Source organism: Pieris napi, chromosome 2, assembly GCF_905475465.1.
Source record: "Pieris napi chromosome 2, ilPieNapi1.2, whole genome shotgun sequence".
Lineage (NCBI taxonomy): Eukaryota > Metazoa > Arthropoda > Insecta > Lepidoptera > Pieridae > Pieris > Pieris napi.
In genome coordinates, this window is record NC_062235.1 from 1,793,459 (window position 1) to 1,813,175 (window position 19,717).

At 32.9% G+C, this 19,717-nt stretch overlaps 1 protein-coding gene across 1 annotated transcript in view; it reads left to right on the forward strand.

Moving 5' to 3' along the window:
- The window catches only part of LOC125057634 (thrombospondin type-1 domain-containing protein 4-like), a gene marked incomplete at its 5' end in the record, with an annotated part of 65,179 nt that overhangs the window by 10,870 nt on the left and 34,592 nt on the right, over positions 1-19,717 (forward strand). The window contains 2 exons of the mRNA XM_047661410.1: positions 204-306; positions 1,198-1,328. Of these exons, the coding sequence (XP_047517366.1) occupies positions 204-306; positions 1,198-1,328 (234 nt within the window). The remainder of the gene's footprint in view (positions 1-203; positions 307-1,197; positions 1,329-19,717) is intronic.

The window sequence follows — 19,717 nt, forward strand, 5'->3', positions numbered from 1 at the left end:
GGCTCAGCATTATGCTGAGAAGCAGACTGTTCTACAACGCTGGTCATTCTGCCAGAGACAACAGCCGCTCGTAGCATTAAATATAAATCTATTCTTAAAACCAATGACTAATGGAAATTATGCATTTCTTCTGTCATTCGCATATATAATCCATAGATATGACTGCAACCCAAAGAATATACACTTATAATTTATAATTCCAGCCTTGCCCCGGGCCGGTCCGCGATTCGAGGGCTGATCAATGTGCAGTGTATGATCGGAGGCCATTCCGGGGAAGATTCTACACGTGGGTCCCATATGTCGACGGTAATTAATTTTATTTATTTATTAAAGTTCACCTCGTCATATATAATTATATATCTACAACATATGTTAAAAGCTATCTTTTCTAAATTACATGACAATTATGGTAAACGTTGGCAGTCTCGTGAAGCAATCGAAACGTAGAGTTTTAATATTGGATTAAATATTTGCGTTATATGTATTAAATACATTCATTTCAGTAAAAGTTCTGGCTTGGAAGGTCTTGTAAAAATATACTGAAATTGCAATATTAGTATTATTGTAACGGCTTTTGGTAAAAAATGGTGTTAGTCAACTGTTAAGCGTGCGATTTTTAAACATAACTAACGTGGCAAAATAAACTTATTTATATGTAGGCAATTAACTAAAAAATTTTGGGTCTTAAAAATATTGACGATCGATTTGAAAATATTCAACCATTCTTATGAAAATCGTTTTCTTGAATTGCGTTTAAATTGATTGGCCAGTTCACGAGTAATTATTGTGTATTGTTTTCTCCGTTTCTGTATTTTTAAATGTTAATCATCGTAAATTATTTTTGTCGAATGTGAATAATGCGTCTCCAAATCAATAAATAAAATATCAATTTAGTTCTGCCAACCATAAGAAATTTCAGCCACCAAATAGTTGTCAATAAATAATGTCCTCAGTGTGTGACTCTTATCCCAGAGGTCGTAAGTCTGTGAAACCGGCATTCCTTTGACCCAAAAAGCCAATGGCGTGTGACAGGCGCAAAATGCTGATCATCTACTTACCTATTAGAAAAATAAATAATTACGAAACAGATACAGAAATCAGAATTATGAGGTTGTAGCGGCACTGGCTAGTTACTTTTAATCACATATTTATTCAAGTTCTATTTTAGAGTTTTCTCAAAATTGAAATCTATTTCAGGCAACTCACCATGTACACTTAACTGTCGTCCCCGAGGGCAACAATTCTACGCCTCCCTAGCGCTGGTCGCTGATGGTACTCCATGCACGAAACCTGGCTACAGAGCGATTTGCGTGCAAGGCGCTTGTAAGGTATGTGTTAATTATTTCAAGAGATATCTGTATTAATTAAGTTTGGCATTTGATAAGCAATCTTCAATGGGCAACTTTGTTAATTGACAAATAATATTTTTCGCTACAACCTACGTTGTGTTTTGAGGACAGCGCCATCTAGTATCAAGTAGATGTACCGTTATATAATTAGCTTTAGGATGAGATTGATAAAAGAAAACACGGGTTCAACAAATAATTGCATGAACAATTTAATTTAACTTTTAATTTAATTAAAAATTTAAAAAATTCACACAAACGTTAGCGTGTTAGCGTTTTCCAGCGCTACCGGTTTCTGTCTTGTGTACAATTTAGAGGACTATGATTCTTTCACTTGATCGGTCCATCTGTTTGGTAAATCTGATCTTTTGCCACTGTGTTACCACAGTCAGTTTCTCCAAGTTCTCATCGCCTCTGTGCATTGTATAGCCATCTCCATAAGTATCATTTAACAATAAATTTTCTTTGACAATATCCAAAACGCGCCAAATCTTTGCTTTTTAACGGCCTTGATTCGTTTAATAAAATGAGACGAAATCGCAGCTTTTCGCTTATTTACTAAAGAATCCACATTCGTGTTAATAGATCCACTTTCATACAGGAAGCTGTCTATTAAATCCTCGTAATTTGTTCTACTCAGCTACTAAAACAAGTAAGACGACTGCTTTCGAGGCGCCCATAATTAACGCATACAAATGGGTGACCGAGCTTTGCTGCGTTTTTTAGCATTTTGTAGTGCGAAGATTAAAAGGAGCTTTTGAGCTAGTGTTTTGCAAATGTTACTGAAAGACTTCTAAAGCTTTAATGAACAGTGATTAAAAACACAAAAACTTAAAATATAATATGGCCTAGAACCCTTTGATTCGCTACCAAGTAAAGCTTTGTGCAATTTATAATTGTTATAAAACCATATATTATAGTAAATAATTAAATTAGATCTTTACTTAAACTTTCCTCAGAATTAACACTATCTATTGATTAACGGTACAAAGTAGTGTTAACCGCGAACGTACAGAGACGGGGGACTTTATTTTAGAAAGTGTAAGGAATTTGTTAATTCTAAGGATATTTGCAAAATATTTCGCTGACAGCTAACAGTAAAATGCACTCTATGAATTATAAAAATACAGACAAATGCAAGTGTCCATAACGAGTATCCGATAATGTATAGCTGGGGGCGCACAGGTTACTACAAACCGCTTTGTACGGCCACGGAATTTGCAACTACGAATAATATAAATGGGCTGCGACTAGAAGTTACTCACTTCCTTGTTGCGTTTTATTTAATACATAATTGTAAATAACAAATATACAGTAACAATTATTATTAAATAAACAATTTATAAGTCTGAAAAAATACAACTCTTTTCACCAAAAATATGCAATTAATATTCATATAAATATAAACTCCGTTGCAAAATCTAATCTTGGGTCGTAAACTAAGTTGCTGAACGCTGTCTTAGTTAGAATATTACAGTATATATATAGAAATATATGTCAATATATAGTCGTATATCATTGTTACAGTAATTAACTAATAATATCTAGAAAACTTATTGGTGAATTAAAAAACTAACCTGCCTTATTTTTCATATTGTGTCTTTCCTTCTTGTGTCCACAATTTTTAAGCATAAACAATAAAATAAGAGTATCAGTGTTGGCCTAGTGGCTTCAGCGTGTCTCTCAATCCCTAAGTTCGTAGGACCGAACCCTGGCTATGCAGCAATGGGCTTTTTGTCTACTTCAACATTTAAAACGTCGTACGCTGAAGGTAAACAACCATACCTAATCCGGAAACTGTCAGGCACAGAAAGCTGAACTGAAAGCCCATAAGAAAAATCAAACAAGCTCCATACAGAAATTCGAGGCATAACTTAAACGGTTGTACTGTCACCCGTTTATTTTCTAAAGGACTGGTTCACCGTTCTTTTCATATCTATTATGTGGAGTTATCGTGCGTTGTATAGTTGTCGACTAAATAATCGCCAGTCGCAAATAGTATGAACTAATAGCCATACAAAGCAGCCCGCAGCGCTGATCCATCACTTGTCTTCGAGTCGGGAATTGTTAATGCTATCTGCAATTTCTTTAACCTTTCCGTATGCTTAGGATTTATCTAATGAATAGAAAATTTATTTTGCCAATAAAGAAGAAAAATATGACTTTAATCTTATCGCGACTATTAAGGTGGTCATGAAGCTTTTAAGCCTTTATGCGTATTTTGTATATTGAGATCTAAGTTTACTATGTAAATGGCCGCGGGTGAATAAAAATACCACGTCGATTTATAAACATAGTTTTTTCTTTTATATTGGAAAGGCAAATGCAATAGAATAGAGGTTTCGGTATTTATAATTTTATTAAAAAGGTTTAATGAAATGAAATTCAAATGTGAAATCAATAGTTTGGTTTTTGACGTGATTATCCAAATAACTAATCCAAAATTTATGCTGCATTTTCTTAGTTTTTTCGAACAAGGATCAAGGTAGCGGGGTGATGTCAATAACTCACTTGCCCTGCTACTGTTCATGCTGCCTTTTTGTTATGTTTTGCAAATGGGCAAGAGGCTCACCTTATGTTAAGTGATACCACCGCCCTTGAACACTCTCAATGCCAGAGGGCACGCGAGTGCATTACATACACAACCTGCACCCATCCGTATATCGAATGTAACATACACGATATCCCAATGAAAATACGGTCATAGCTTCTTCGTAATTAAAAACGGTATTTTTCTCATTTCCCATCTTCTTTAAATACATTTGATTTAATAGACAATATTATTTTACTTGTGAAGAATGTTATGTAACAAGTGTGAACTAGCGTATCAACGGTATGTTGTCATTAAAAATATTTATAGCCAATAAGCGGCATAATTCATGGGCTATAATTTACGAACACATTGTAATTAAAGATCGGAAGCAGTAATTTGTAAAATAACACAATTATTTCAACACCTTCCCGTATATCAAGATTAAACTAACGCTCACCGAAGCCTTCGGCCATTACGGTAATATTTGACGGCTATTGTGGGAAATTGCGAGCAATTTTAACAAGATATTATATATAACATTATCCTCAAACGTGTTATTGCTCTTGCCGCTGCCGGAACTATTTTCATAAATACTGCTGCAATATCGTTGCCAGTGAGACACTTAGCTCTTTAGAATTTTACCTAAAGAATTGCAACAATAGGAAATAGGACGACGAGGCAGAAAACGAAATTCCACCCGTATCACCTCGACGTCCGTCGTTCCACACCTGAGCGTTTTAAGGCAGATTTTGCGCACCACCACTATGTGGAACCAGCTGCCCATTGAAGTATTTCCGAACCAATTCGACTTAGGGTCCTTCAAGAAAAGAGCGTACCAATTCTTAAAAGGCCAGCTACGCACTCGCGAGCCTTCTGGCATTGAGAGTATCCATGGGCGGTGGTATCACTTACCATCATTGCCTCCTGCCTGTTTGCCCTCTGTTCTCAAAAAAAAAATCGCCAACGCACTTGCGAGTTCTATAAACTATTACACTACCATTGAATACGTCAATCAAAATGTATAGAATTAATGTTGGGAAAATAGTATAGAAAGTTTAATAGCATAATCATACTTTATTGAGTAAAAGGAAGTGGACGCGTAATACTAATGAATTTATATGGAATTGTGGCCTAGGTGTAATGACTAGTGGGGATGACAAATTAATCGTTTCATAATGACAGGCCGGCATTTCTTGCGAACACCAGTCCACTTCTAATGGATATCCTAGTTTATCGTACAGAAATCCTATCCTGTAGATAAGTAAGCGGTCTAATTAGTTATTAATAGAAGACCGTTGATAATAGGAATATATTATACAAGTTTATTAGTAAACATAACAATCAAATATACAGTATTTACAATTTTCTCAACCAACATAGTAATAATAAAAATAATTAAAAATTAATAAAAAGAAAATTAAAACAAATTTAAAATGTTTGGCCCCTGTGGCAGTATACCTTTATCGCAAAAAATTTTCACTGTATTGTGATACTCATTCGTTGAGCGTGGAAAGCACCAGCTCTGGGATCACCGGCAGTGTCTACCAGGCGCCAACTTAAATCTTTAATTAGCGCCTGTGCACTTATCGGCCAAGAATCTCTACTCCAAAGGGAACATAATCGAAGTTGGAAGAAAGACTCTTATATTTGAGCAGTTTATTATTTTCTGCTTGCACTGCGGCGGCCCCAGCTTTTTTGCTTGTCCGAGAGAGGTAAGAAGGGGCAAACGTATCCAAAAAAGTAGCATCCCATACCATAGCCCAAAGAGAAAAAAATTGTGTACAGCTTAGGCTATCGTTGTCTTTTAAAAGGTAGTTGTCATGTTAAATTGTTTTTCCTTCTAGTTTCTATAAACTTTAAGTAACACGGTAACATATTTTAACCACTTAGCTATTCATAGTTTAACTATTCCAAACAACACTATTTAACACTCCTATCGATACAAAAATACTATATAAAATAATATATAAAAATACAACGATACGTAATCTGCTATACATTTGACCCATATAACTAATCTAAAACAAATAAACGTGAGGATCGCTCGGCTCTTTCGCTTAAAATGCTGAACGTCGTCGTTTCTCTTGAACAAACCGTTAATTCACAGATTAGTAAATAGTACTTAGTCTTGTCGCTTTGTAAGCTGGAGCGTTTATTGCTGATATACGTATGCTGTATTTATGCTCGGCACACTGATACCAATATAAGAAAAAGAAAATAGAATATTAATTGTGACAACCACAATAACAAACACGAAGAGAAAAATACATTAATGAAACTAAAGGAAAATTTACTAAAGTGTAAAAGCAAAATGGATATTCAGACCTAACTCGGATATCATAATGCTCAATCTGTATAAGGGTGTGTTTTGGCCAAAGCGCGTTCTTCTGAGAGGAGGGACAAATGGGATGCCCGTATCTAGAGAGAGGAGAGGAGATATTGTTATTTGGATTATAGACTATTGGTCAGTATGTGTGCATATTTTTTCCTATATGACATATATTATGCTAGATTCAGTATTAATTATTATTATTATCAATTTGACTTAAGGTCCTTCAAGAAAAGAGCGTACTAATTCATAAAAGGCCGGCAACGCACGAGCCTTTTGGCAATGTGAGTGTCCGAGGGCGGTGGTATCACTTAACTTCAGGTGAGCCAGCAGCCCGTTTGCCTCTTATTACATTAAACTTTTTTGCGTAGATGTGCACTCTCTTTTGCATTTATAATAGTAAAAGATATGCTTCATATTTGGGCTTGTAGCCGTAGCTGTGCAGTGAATAGAAAGAAATCCGTGTTTGCTTTGGGAGACAAAGACTTTAAACACATACGCACAACAGAGATTCCTAAACCCTGTCAAAGAATACCGTGTATTAGAATAATTCATAAGTAAAACAAATACGTTACACTTTCTTTTGTGAACTAGCAAACTGTGAAATCGACTCCCGGTGGCGGTCTTCCCTGGGAGATACGACCTATATGTTATATATATATATGTTTATAGAAAGAGTACATTCTTCTCCTTCCTCAAAGGCCGGCCCCTACTAAATCCATGGGCTCGTCGAATATCAATCCATACTATAAAAAACCCGTAGGTATTATGATACCTTATTAAATCAACCTATTTCTAGAATTTAAGTGTTTGAATTCTTAAAAACACGCGCGTACATCGTTCAAAGTTTCAATATCTTTAATAATATACTTAAGTTAAAGTGCTTCAATTTCTCGTTAAATTGATGATAGTGGTGGTTTCCTTATAATGTCGGCAAAAAGGCAATTTTTCATCCAATATAATAGCGCTTTTTGTGCTTAAAGCTCGATTAATGGGTATAAAAATGACGAGCACGAGCCAAGATCGAATATAATCGTTGGAAGCTGTGAAAGAATCATAGGATAAAGGAATTTATGTTCTATAATAAAATTTAATAAGCATTACTTTTTTTTATTTTACTCGATATCTAAACACAAGCAAGGTTTTTGCATCTCCAAATTGTATTGAAAATATATAAGAATAATGCTATAATATATTTAAACGTACTAAGATCGCTCTATTCTACTTTAAAAAGACCATACTTCTCCCTAAAAGGCCGGCAATGAATCCGTACTTTATGGGAGTCCAGTTTTGGGAACTAGGAAATGGCGATTAAAAACAGTGGCGGAGAGTTTATTGCCAGTTCTTCTCTTCCGTTCTACGCCCTTGGTTTGAGAACTGGCAGTAAATGTAAAATTAGAAGCATTAATATGTATTTCTTTACTGACGAGTCATAAGTGTACATTATGTTACCTATATGATTAGATGATTTTTCACTGCACTTTACTTTACAACCCCCGATTGTTTAAAGAAAGAGTATACTCCTCCCTCAAAGGCTGGCACTTACTAAATAGGTGTACGTGGGCAGCATTAACTGCCTCTTTCGGGAGTCCCAAAGGCTCTCCCTCCCCCTTATCCTATAAAAAAATTGCTAGGTAAATAAGCAGAGGATGGAATCCAACATACCAACCTCTTAATCATAACAATGTCCTTTCTTTGAAAATACATTTATCATATAAATTTCACCATCCACTATGAAAGGTTTTCATAATTTTGGGGCTGTCAACTTAAGGCGGAAAGAATATTACAAATTAAAATTAAACTGCGCTTCGAACTGGAATCAAACCTTGATCTTTACCTTAAAATGAGTTAATATTAAAGATATCTGAAGCCTATAATAAAAAAAACATGTACTATAAATCAATTATGCCAGCCGAAAACAAGAGAAGCCCGCTATACAAGTTAAATGAAGAATATACGACCTAGGCCCCGAGTGCTTATAAAAGATGCACGATTTCGGTCTGTATTACATTACCTTTGGTCTAGGTACTTCAACTATCATTGTGTTTCGACCTCTAGTGGATATTCTCATTGAGTATTCTGATGAATAAAATTTTTATGTAGGTAAGGAATTGACAATTGATTTTTAAACGGTTATAAAAGGAAATTTATTAACTAAAAGTCAAAGTCAAAATCATTTACATTCTTGTAGAAACAGCACGCAAATACATATTCAAAATATAACATGACAACTAGATGACCCGGTGAACTTCGAATCTCCTAAATATATTTATGTATATTTTTAAAGACCAAAGAGATCGGACTTCATACTACAGCAGAATATAATATGACAACATAGTGACAATACTTCATGTGTTAAAAGACGAAAGACAAATATCTTCTAGCTAGCAATTTTATTGGAAAATTCAATTGTCGGCTTTAGTATTTTTCTTTAGTTATTATTTATGTTTTCCACCGTTTAAAACTTTCTTGAACTTCCACAAATATTTGAAGATCATATTTAGCCAAATCGGTCCAGCCTTTCTCGAGTTTTTGCGAGACAAACGAACATCAATTCATTATATCGTCTCTTGTTTTATCTCTCTTGCTGTCACGATAATAAATGACAGTGTGGAAAGAGTACGTATGTACCATAGTGGTAGTTACACTGACTAATTCTTATTTGTCGAGACATTTCATTTATTTACAAAAATCTATAATTTTACTTTTTCGCTTTAAGTATCAAAATTATTTTCAAACTATATGGAGTGACAACATAATAAGGTAATTAACCACTGCAGCGACCTCAAAGCTCACTACAGTCTCTTTCCGTACTCTACTGTTATTATTTAAATTAATTATCGTGTGTATTAATGTTTTAATAGCATCTATGGAAGAATATACAAACATTTTGCCTTTTTAATTATTTAGGATATTATTTATTCATCATAGCCAAAGTCAAAGCAACTTTGTTCAAGAGCTTCTTACAAAGCGCTTTTAAAGCTTAAAATTTTTAGTTACCTTCGGAAAGTTCGACTGAAACATTTAATCTTTTAAAAGCAAAATTATTAAATTAACTATCAATTTAAAAAATCCGTAATAATTACGAAGGTTATTTGCATATAATATAATCCCTGTAAGAAGTTAAATATAGTTAAAGAAATAGAAATATACAATGTACATTATATAAATTATTCATGAATTATATGCAGAAAAATAAAAATAAACAAATATTTTAAATAAATAAAGAACATTATTGTATTTTTTATTTATTTTTTTTTTATTTTTTTCTATGTCATAACAATAGAGAACAGATTAAGTTCAGTTGATTTAAATATAAACTGTGACCAATCATTGTTCCACAGACTTAAGTCACAGGACTGGAACACAAACATTATGTCGAATCCTTCTTCACTATTTTAAGGCGGTCAAAATTATACTAAAATAAAGTAGTGAATAGCCTCGTTATAATAATTGGTTTAAACACAAAATTGTGTGTGCAATGGGCACTTATGGGTGATCAATCATTTCAATGGTTTATGGTTCTTTGTTAATACTATTGTTATTACAATGTAACATACATGACAATATTATAATAATTTTCTAGGACACGTTCAGTATGTTTATTTAGATTTATGTACACACTTCAAGAAGAAAGAAGAAAAAACCTTATTATACACAGTAAAAAGTATATTATGGTAAAATAAAATGGACTAGCCCCCACACTAGGATTCCCTCTGTCGTGGGCAGCCATGTCTCTTCCTTTTGACATGTTAACGGTGATCTATAGGTACTAATATTATAAAGAGGAAAGGTTTGATTTTTTGTTTGTTTGAAATGAATAGGCTCCGAAACTACTGGACCGATTTCAAAAATTCTTTCACCGTTGGCAAGCTACCCAAGTGACATAGGCTATGTTTCATTTTCAAAAAAATTGGGATGCTTACTAAAACTTGAATAATCTAACCCAAGGTGTAAAAAAATTACCAAAAAACTTCCTTCAATCGTGTGCGCTGCGAAAACTATTAATGATAGAACAAAATGATGTATTACAATTTTTCAGGACACATCACTATCTATAAAAAATGTCGCGACAGCATGTCTCTATCTTTTATAGTTACGTCACAATAAGCGTCTTTTTATTAATTAACATACCACCGCTAGAAAAGGCTCTTTATTCGTACCTAGGTATTGATCCTTAACAAAATAATTACCAACGTTTCACATAAGCTACAATTTAATGGCATAACCAAAAAAGCATAGTGGAATGGTGTTCTCCTGCCGTTTCTCTTGAATAGTTTACTAATATGTAATATAACAAAAATCTTAGCCACAGCAACGCTTGGCCGAGTCTATTAGTTGATAATAATTTCTACATGACACATTTTATAATTAAACTATTATTAAAACGTAAAGTTAACAATCAAAGATACAGTATTTACATTCTCCTTAACCTACATAGTAATAATAAAAAAACGTGTGTGTACTTATACACGCGTAAGAAGTTATACTTCTTTAGCGTAACAATATTAAAATCTTTTCAAAATTTTTATTCTACGTTTGTAGAAAAAACTACACTTACAATAGAAAAAACTAAAATGTTGACTATAGCTAACTTCAGGGTGTCGGTTTTTTATAACGGTGTGCGCGCGCATCGTAAATTTACTTTCATCAATTTTCCCTAACGCGCCATAAGGAGTATAACTTAAATAATTAAAAATTAATAAAAATTAAATTAAAAGAATTTAAAAAGTTTGGCAGTGGCCTTTAACGCTGGCAGCTTTTCCTCGCTGTTTTGCGATACTTATTCGTTGAGCGAGGAAAGCTCTGGGGTCACCGGTACTATCTACCAGGCGCAAACTTAAAAACTAAACTAACTTAAACTATTGTTGCACAGTAAGAATATTTTCTGTTTCAACGTAGGACACAAGATGTTGTTTAAGATTGTTAGTGAATGTATGTTATATGTTATAGTGTATATGTTAGGCGCTTCGGGAGGCGTCTCTAGTGAGTTTGTCCCAGCTGTGTACAACAAAATGTTTGTATGTAGGAAATTGTATAATGTGTAGTGAAGGTGTGAACTTGTAGAAACTGATCGAGTTTGTAACACAGAAGGCAAAAGATCACGTGGCCGTTCACCAACCAGATGGACCGATCAAGTGAAAGACTCATCGTCCTTAAAACTCTACACTGTCACAAGAGAGGCGCTGGAACGTAACCGGTGGAAACAGATTGAGCTACCGACTGAAGAGAGAGAGAATCTTTTGTAAAGATGAATGAATGTTTCAAGGAATGAATGATGTTTTATTATTATTATAATGAAAAAAAAACTCTAAGCTACCAAAATGGTTTAAAAATATTCTGATAAGAGATATGTACACAAACAGTCATATAGAAACATAGTATGAGGGCGTAAGTGTGTTGACTTTATCGAAAACCGGTAACCTAATATTTTCTTGTCATTTTTTGTATCTCAAATATTATCAAGTAAATAAAAGATAAAAACTGTTGTGTACCAATAGCCTTTTTTATTAAACAGGGTCTAACGGGCAGGAGGCTCATCTGATGTTAAGAGATACCCCCACTCTCAATACCAAAGTCACGCAAGTGCGTTGCCGGCCTTTTAATAATTGTTACGCTCTGGTTTTGAAGGACCCTAAATCGGAGGAAAAACTTCAATGGGCAGCATATATATATATATAGTAGAAAATTTATTCGAACCGAATTTATTCGATTTTATACCTTTTTGCTTGACTGTCATTGAAACAAACATGTAGTATATTGCGTACCAAATTTAAATATCATTATATTTAACTGATAGAAGATAAAAACATTAAATCGGTACTATAAGTCTAATCTTCGTACATAATATACAAAAAATAAATAGGTACAGTTTTTGGTGACAAAAATTTTCATTTTTAAAAATATACCATTAAGAATTTCACAAACACCCATTAGTAGGTACGTAAATATTAGAAAACAAATTTAGAGCGTAGAAGTTAAAATTGGAACATATATTATCATACACACACACACACATAGATCTAATTAAGTAAAATTAACATATTAATACGGAATTGTACACACAACACTTTATTTACAAGTAAAACCCCAATAATTCTCCGATATCCTCAAAATTTGCTGGAAATAACTGACATGTGGAAGCCGACAATAATTTAACATTTTCACGAACTCCACCCAACACGTTCTTTGTTCAACAAACATTTTATTTATTTGTAGAATGTCGACTGTTTCTGAATTATGTGAAACCTTTTTTCAATTTGTTTGCTTTCATTTTTCGTGTTCCAAATTCAAAGTCACCCGTGACGCATCAACCACAGACTGAAAATTACTGTAAATATACCTCTTTACTTTGAAACTCTTTTTTAACTCGAAATTTCATTTACACAGAATATGAAGTTCATTTTTAATATTTGTTGGATTTTATTAATGTTTTATAAAAACAAGACAATGGTTTTACTAGTTTAAATACAAAAGCCTTAATTTAAAAAAAATAATAGACTTGACGATTTTACAAATCCTCATACAATACAAACATTTGATTCAGTTGCCAATCATTGATAACTGATTTAACTTGAATTTAAAATTATTCCATAAATTAGATCAACCTTTTCACTTTTGATAAGCTGTACTTTATTTCTGTAGGTTATAATTTGTGATTACTGCAACAGATTACAAACTCGAATGACAAATTATCAATCAAATCGTCAATCTTGCATTAAATTATAGTCTGTGCGTATTACTTTTACAAACAAAATTATAACCTTTCAACGTTGGAAATATATTTCCTTACATTTCATACTTTTTAACAAGTTTCTCTATACTATTAGCTGGCAAACTATTACTAATCATTAGTTTAACATCGGTTTTTATTTGTGCAATAAATTACGCTTTTACGATGCGAGAAATAGTCAATTGTGTACCTGTCTGTACATTACACATTACGAAAATAGGGTACTAACTAACTACGTCTGTATGTTTAAATATAGCAAAAAGTATAAGTTTATATATTAGTATTTGTATAGCAGGTAGAGATCAAAATTAATATGTTGAACAAGTTATTAAAGAAAACTTAGATTGTGCGTTTGGTTTCTATAAGATTCTTGTCTCCGATATTTAAATAGCACGAGGTGATTATTTAGAAGATAAAAGGCAAATAAACTTTAAAATAAAACGATTTAATTATGACTACAAGGTAAGTACCGAAAGTAGAATTGTCTTTGATAAGATAAGTGGCATCTGATAACGCGCCAATTATACAAATGCAGAGACTTTTGTGACAGATGTCACTGTTGACATGTAAATTGTAAATTCCTTTAAAAATTTGACAAGCGTGATTTGACAGGCTGTTAGCTTTACCTAATTTTTTATAATACTTGCCAATTTATAATACCTTCAAAATTATTAATATGCATTTAAAAATACATAAAAAATAACTCTTATTACACCGCTAAAATATAATTAATTAATGATTTGTCTCTTTCTGTCATATTGTGTTTACGCTGTTATGAAAAGGGACATATTAATTTAGAGTAGGTATTTGCTTTACGAAGAAAGACGAAAGTGATTTGCTAAAATCGCTCAATAGCCTTTATAACTTGAATCACAAATACTTAATAATAACTATATATTTCATGATATAATGAAACTATGATGTTCTCCAAAAGCGCGCTCATGAATACATGATATATGTGTGTAAATACAATATAAATAATTTAATGGTGATATTAAGCGGAGGTTCGCATATCTGTAGGCATATTAACCTTCACATAATGAGATAAAACACATTTTTGATGTCCAATTTCGGATCGTCATTTGTCACTCCGTCGATTCAGGTTAGACTTCTTTTTATTATTTATTAACCTATTAATATTTTCGTATCGTAAAAGTATTCCAAGTTCATTAACTGTTAAAACGTGTATTGGAGTATGTACACAGTATGTAGACACTTGCCAAAATTAATTACCAGCGACATTCCTAAGGATGACTGTACTGTTTTAAGAATTTTGCGCACATTTTTACGTACTTAAATGTATGCGTTTTTATGTATTCAATGTTGAAGTGAATGTTTTAAAATACGATAGATATTAATAACTAGTAATGTAACGGCTTACAGATTAGTTGTTTAATGATTTTATGAAAGTAATTTAATAAATAAAGTCACTGGCGCTACAATCTTTTTAGGTCTGGGCATAATAGGCAAGTAGATGAACAGCCTTCTGTGCCTGACCCACGCCGTCGACGTTTTTGGTTTAAGCCGATTTCCTCACGATGTTTTCCTTCACCGTTCTAGCGAATGTTATGCGCACATAGAAAGAGTACATTGGTGTACAGTCGGGGATCGAACCTTCGACCTCAGGGATGAGAGTCGCACGCTGAAGCCACTACTACCACGGCCAACCTAATTGTTGATTAACAAACGATCATAACAAGATACAGAAATCTGAGTCCCAGACTTAAAAGATTGTGTGCCACTGATTTTATATAACATTCATAATTTATTATAACATATATATGATTTATTTACGACAGATACCAACACATATTTACTACGATATATTGCCATAGTGACAAATGGGTGATGATGTAAGGAGCCCAGTTCTGTTTCATCTGAACCGTGACGATATAGATTTCCTATTGGTGTATGATCCCACATTGGCGCCGACTTGCGCAGTGACCGAATATAATCATTTGAATCATGAACACGCGGTGTTACTTAACATTCCTATTGATTATTAAATAAATTATTTTACTAGATTAGTAATAGCTATTAGGAAGATTATACGTTGATGAAGGCGAATTTGCCTTGCTTACGTAATTATTTTTTTGTTAACAGATGTAAGAGAACGCTTGGTATTCATAGCTAGGAATTTAAATATACTAGTTTAAATATAATATTATTCAAAAGATATAGTAAATGAAAGGAATAGTGTTTTTAAAGTTTTGGATGGCCAGATACTTGTTAACTTCGTTATAAGCATTAAACGTAAATTTGACTGCGCTTTATCTCTTGGTAGTAATATTAGGGTTTTAGTAACATTTTTATTAAATATACAAGATTAGAAAAAAACAAACTTAATTTTTTTGTATCCTACGGAGTTTTTTTTTATAACAGACGGACAAACGGTCAGGAGGATGACCTGATGTTAAGTGATACCGTCGCTCATAGATGCTCTCAATGCTAGAGGGCTCGCGAGTGCGTTGCCGGCCTTTTAATATTGGTACCCTTTTTTGAAATATACAATACTTGTGAATGTGTTTCTTGTTTTATAAAAATGGAGTGAATATAAAAAACCCCGGTAATGGTACATTGTATATAGTAATTGTCTGTAATTTTTGTGTTACATTTTGTCTGTTTTTTCTTTTTTTGTCTTTTTTTTTTAATTAGATCAGCCTGTTATGCCTGACGCCGTCGATTTTTAAATCTTAAACGTGCTGGTACTCTCAACGTCTTCCGTTACCGTACTATATGTAAGCCGACCCATATTAATAATTATAATTAAGCCGCGGCTCGAATGACACCTCTGTGTTCAACCTATTTGATGAATGTTTATCTATTTTGGGGTAAGAATAAATCCTCCCATGGAAAATGGATACATGAAGCCACTAAGTAGATTATCAGAATACCGCGTGATCCATTTATCCGTTTTTATAATCTAAATTAACTTTGAATGATCCAATTACCGTTTAAAATGTACTGTTTGTCTTGAAAGTTTAATTATAAATATTATTATTGTTTATAATCATTGTTGCGATAATAAACCTGTATCTTACCTTCCACCAAATAAGGCAAAAAATTTGCTAGATTCAATAAAATCTAATCTCTGGTTTCGAGTTTTTTTTTCGGTTTTTAATGGTAACGGTTTTCTTTTTCTTATTTAAGGATACTTCGTGTATTCTTATACACCCTGTGTTTGTGATAAGTCTGTTAGACATTCTTGAATAGATAAGATTATAATTTAAATTGGATTGGATTAATAATTATTTACAGAATTTTCTAGATACGGTAGACATAACTTTGATTTAAGAACAAAAAAATATTTAAAAAAAAAAACTTTTCTTTTACGTAATAATTACATACTTACATTCGAAAAGTACATTTATAACTTTATCAGCCTAATATCGAATAAGCTCTGGTTCATTCAACAAAGCAACACATCTGTAAAATCAATGTTAAGAATTTTTATGGTATTTTTCCTTGAGTACGTGAGTTCCGATAAGACTTATACAAATATGTTTTCGCATATTTTCGATAGATTCATCAAGCTATTTTCAAAGCAAGGTCACGGGTTCAATGCCCATCACGCTTCTAATGGACTCTATTGTCGTTTACAAAAATATATTTAAATAAATAAGTATTCATAGTTTAATTTCTCTTTTTAACCGTTATTGTGCCAAGATTAAAGTAAAATAAAAATGCAAGTTCTCGATAGTTTTAGTTAAAGTAAAGAAAAGTAAAAAATCTTTTGATCATGTAGGTAACATAATGTACACTTATGACTCGTCAGTAAAGAAATACATATTAATGCTTCTAATTTTACATTTACTGCCAGTTCTCAAATCAAGGGCGTAGAACGGAAGAGAAGAACTGGCAATAAACTCTCCGCCACTCTTTTTAATCGCCATTTTTTACACGTTTATAAGGAGCTGCTACCATTACACCATGTTCCACATGACATATCAAGTAACTAATAATAATAACATAAATTTAAAAAAAAAACAAAGATTTGTCCTCTATCAGGAGGCATGGTGAAATAGGAGCACGCACTTACATTCTCGTGGGAACAACACGCAAACACAGTCGAAATAAGCAACATCACCGCATACACGTTGTCTTTAGTTGTACCATAAAGCATAGAGCAATTTCAAAATTCCACATCAAAAGACCAGGAAAACCGGCCGCAATTTAAAGTGTGGTATTATAGTCGAATTTCGTTACATATGGCAAATGATTTATGATCAAGCTAACCAAGGCTTTGTTGTGCCTTTTTGGGAAAAGTTCACTTTATTGCCCACAACATACTATTATGGGAAACCTTGATATGTTTCTTTCAACTTTTACAGCTATCGCCCACAGAGCGTAATATAATATAGTCTGTTTTTTGTACCTATTATCATTTATGCACTAAATATTTTAATGATATGGTTAAAAAAAATAACAGTTCCCCAAAGTCCTCGAAGATTTTAAGAAGAGGCATGTTGGAGAAGTAATGACGCATCTTTGTGTAACCGAAAGTAGGTTAGTTCGCTAAATTTGGTAACAATGTAGCAGATGTTTATTTACATTAAAGGATTTTTATCAGAAAGGGATTGTACCGGAAAGTCGGCGCCAGCACATTGCTCGAAACGTAATCTAAACAAAACTCACAGAACCCGATAACTCAAAAATTATGTAAATATTTTTCACTGAGACCGTCGTGAAGACGCCTACTAGCAATTTATTACAATCTCGTGACGTTAATTACGAACTAAGAATGTGCTGTGTAAACTTTTTTATCTTAGAACAATTGCATAAGGTACGAAATATTCGCGAATTCCAGCGTTTATGTGCACTTCGTCTAATATTTAAGTCAACTGTCGCGTCCTTGTTCACAATCGCTGTTGTTTGTTTATTGACGCAACTTTTCGCTTTACTTAATATCACAGTTTTGAATTTATTTATAAAAAACCGAATACAGTTGACACTGGAGTTTTGAATCATTTTTGTAATGTTATTTTGCTCCTTTATTTACGGGTCCGGCTTATCCATGTTTCAACTAAATTTGAAATTCATAAAAATATCTTCGTCTCGATAATGTGAATAAAGTTTATTTTATTTATTTATTAAAAAAAAAAAAAACCAACTATAGGGGAAGAAAAAGTAAGACATTGTTTGCATTAAGGATATTGGACATATAACCAAGATGAAACAAAAAAAACCAATGGCTCTACAATCTTTTTAGGTCTGGGCCTCAGATTTCCGTATCTGTTTTATGGTCAGTTCAGGCAAGTAGGTGATCATCCACCTGTGCCTGATACATGCTGTCGACTTTTTGGATCTAAAGCTAAGGTTTCCTCACGATGTTTTCCTCCACCGTTCGAGCGAATGTTAAATGCGCACATAGACAGAAAGTCCATTGGTGCAAAGCTGGGGTTTGAACCAATGGTCTCAGGAATGAGAGTTAAAGCCACCAGCCCAACACAGCTCTCAAACTAAAACTCCATAAAAATGAACCATAAATACTGTGTCTAATCTGTAAATAGATTCCGCTATCATCGCATTAACATATCACAGAATATCTAGAAGGGCAGCGTGATACTTTGCAGTAGACACGTTATCATTGAGCGTCGATTTGCCGGTAGTAGTCCGAGTTGCTAATTACACCTGTCCATCAATTCACAGTTATCTGAAAAGCTTTATCGTGCATTTACCCGCAGCTGAAATGGGACGAACACAAGCTGAGCGATTGCTTCAAGATAAATGTTGTTTTTTCTAACAGCCTATCCCTGGGCTGTCGATAGAACTAGCAACATTGCAAGAAAGATAGAGGAATTTTATTCATAACTTTAATACTCTCAATCAATCTCAATCTCAATAGCTTACATAGTTATTGGGACACATTTTTATATAAATTATTATATAATAGTAATGGTCTATTACTTAAATATTAGTGATATTATAATTCTAAAGATCACACCTTGACTATTGCTTTTTTGACATATATAAATAAATATTCACAGGTTAGGTAACAGAAGAAGGTAGTTTTTAACAACGCCTATATAAAATGGCCTTTTGAAGTATTAATTAATATTTTATGAAAGATTTAATATTGTTCCAGTTTTTTAAATAAGATTTTCCCTATATACTATATATATTTCCCTTGTTAAGCGTAACACTACATCTATTTATAACAAAAAAATAAGCGTACTTTTGTATCATGTTATATTCGAAAGCTTAATTATGTATTATCTACATGTAAACGCTCTGTTGTTATATTTTGTTGTATTATTACGCGTTTAACAATATTTTCTTAATCAAAACTCTTAATTCTATTAAATAAATCGCCACCGCTCTTATCGGGTTACTATCTTTAACGCCTATGCGTTTAATTTCAATATTATGACGTGAATGTATAAATCCAACTTGACACAAATGCACGTGAAACTGAGCGATTTACAAGCAAATTTGGATTACATTATGAACGTGCTTAGATCCATTTTTGAATGGATCAAAAATAAACTTTGTATCACGATTTACGATAGAAATGTGACGTCACGTGTAACGATCATCTTGATGAAGTGGATCGTGGATAACTGATTAATCAATTATGATAATTGCTTTTCAATGTCTTATTTATAAAAGTTGCTTACACGTGTAGAGAATGTTTAAAAATAACAATTAGAGATCGCACTTAAACAAGTGTAGTTTTGTTTGTATATATTTTTATTTTTATCTGATTTAAAACAAAACTTACTGACCAGTATAGCAAACTTTATAGGTTATTAGTACCTATGTATATTATTATTAAA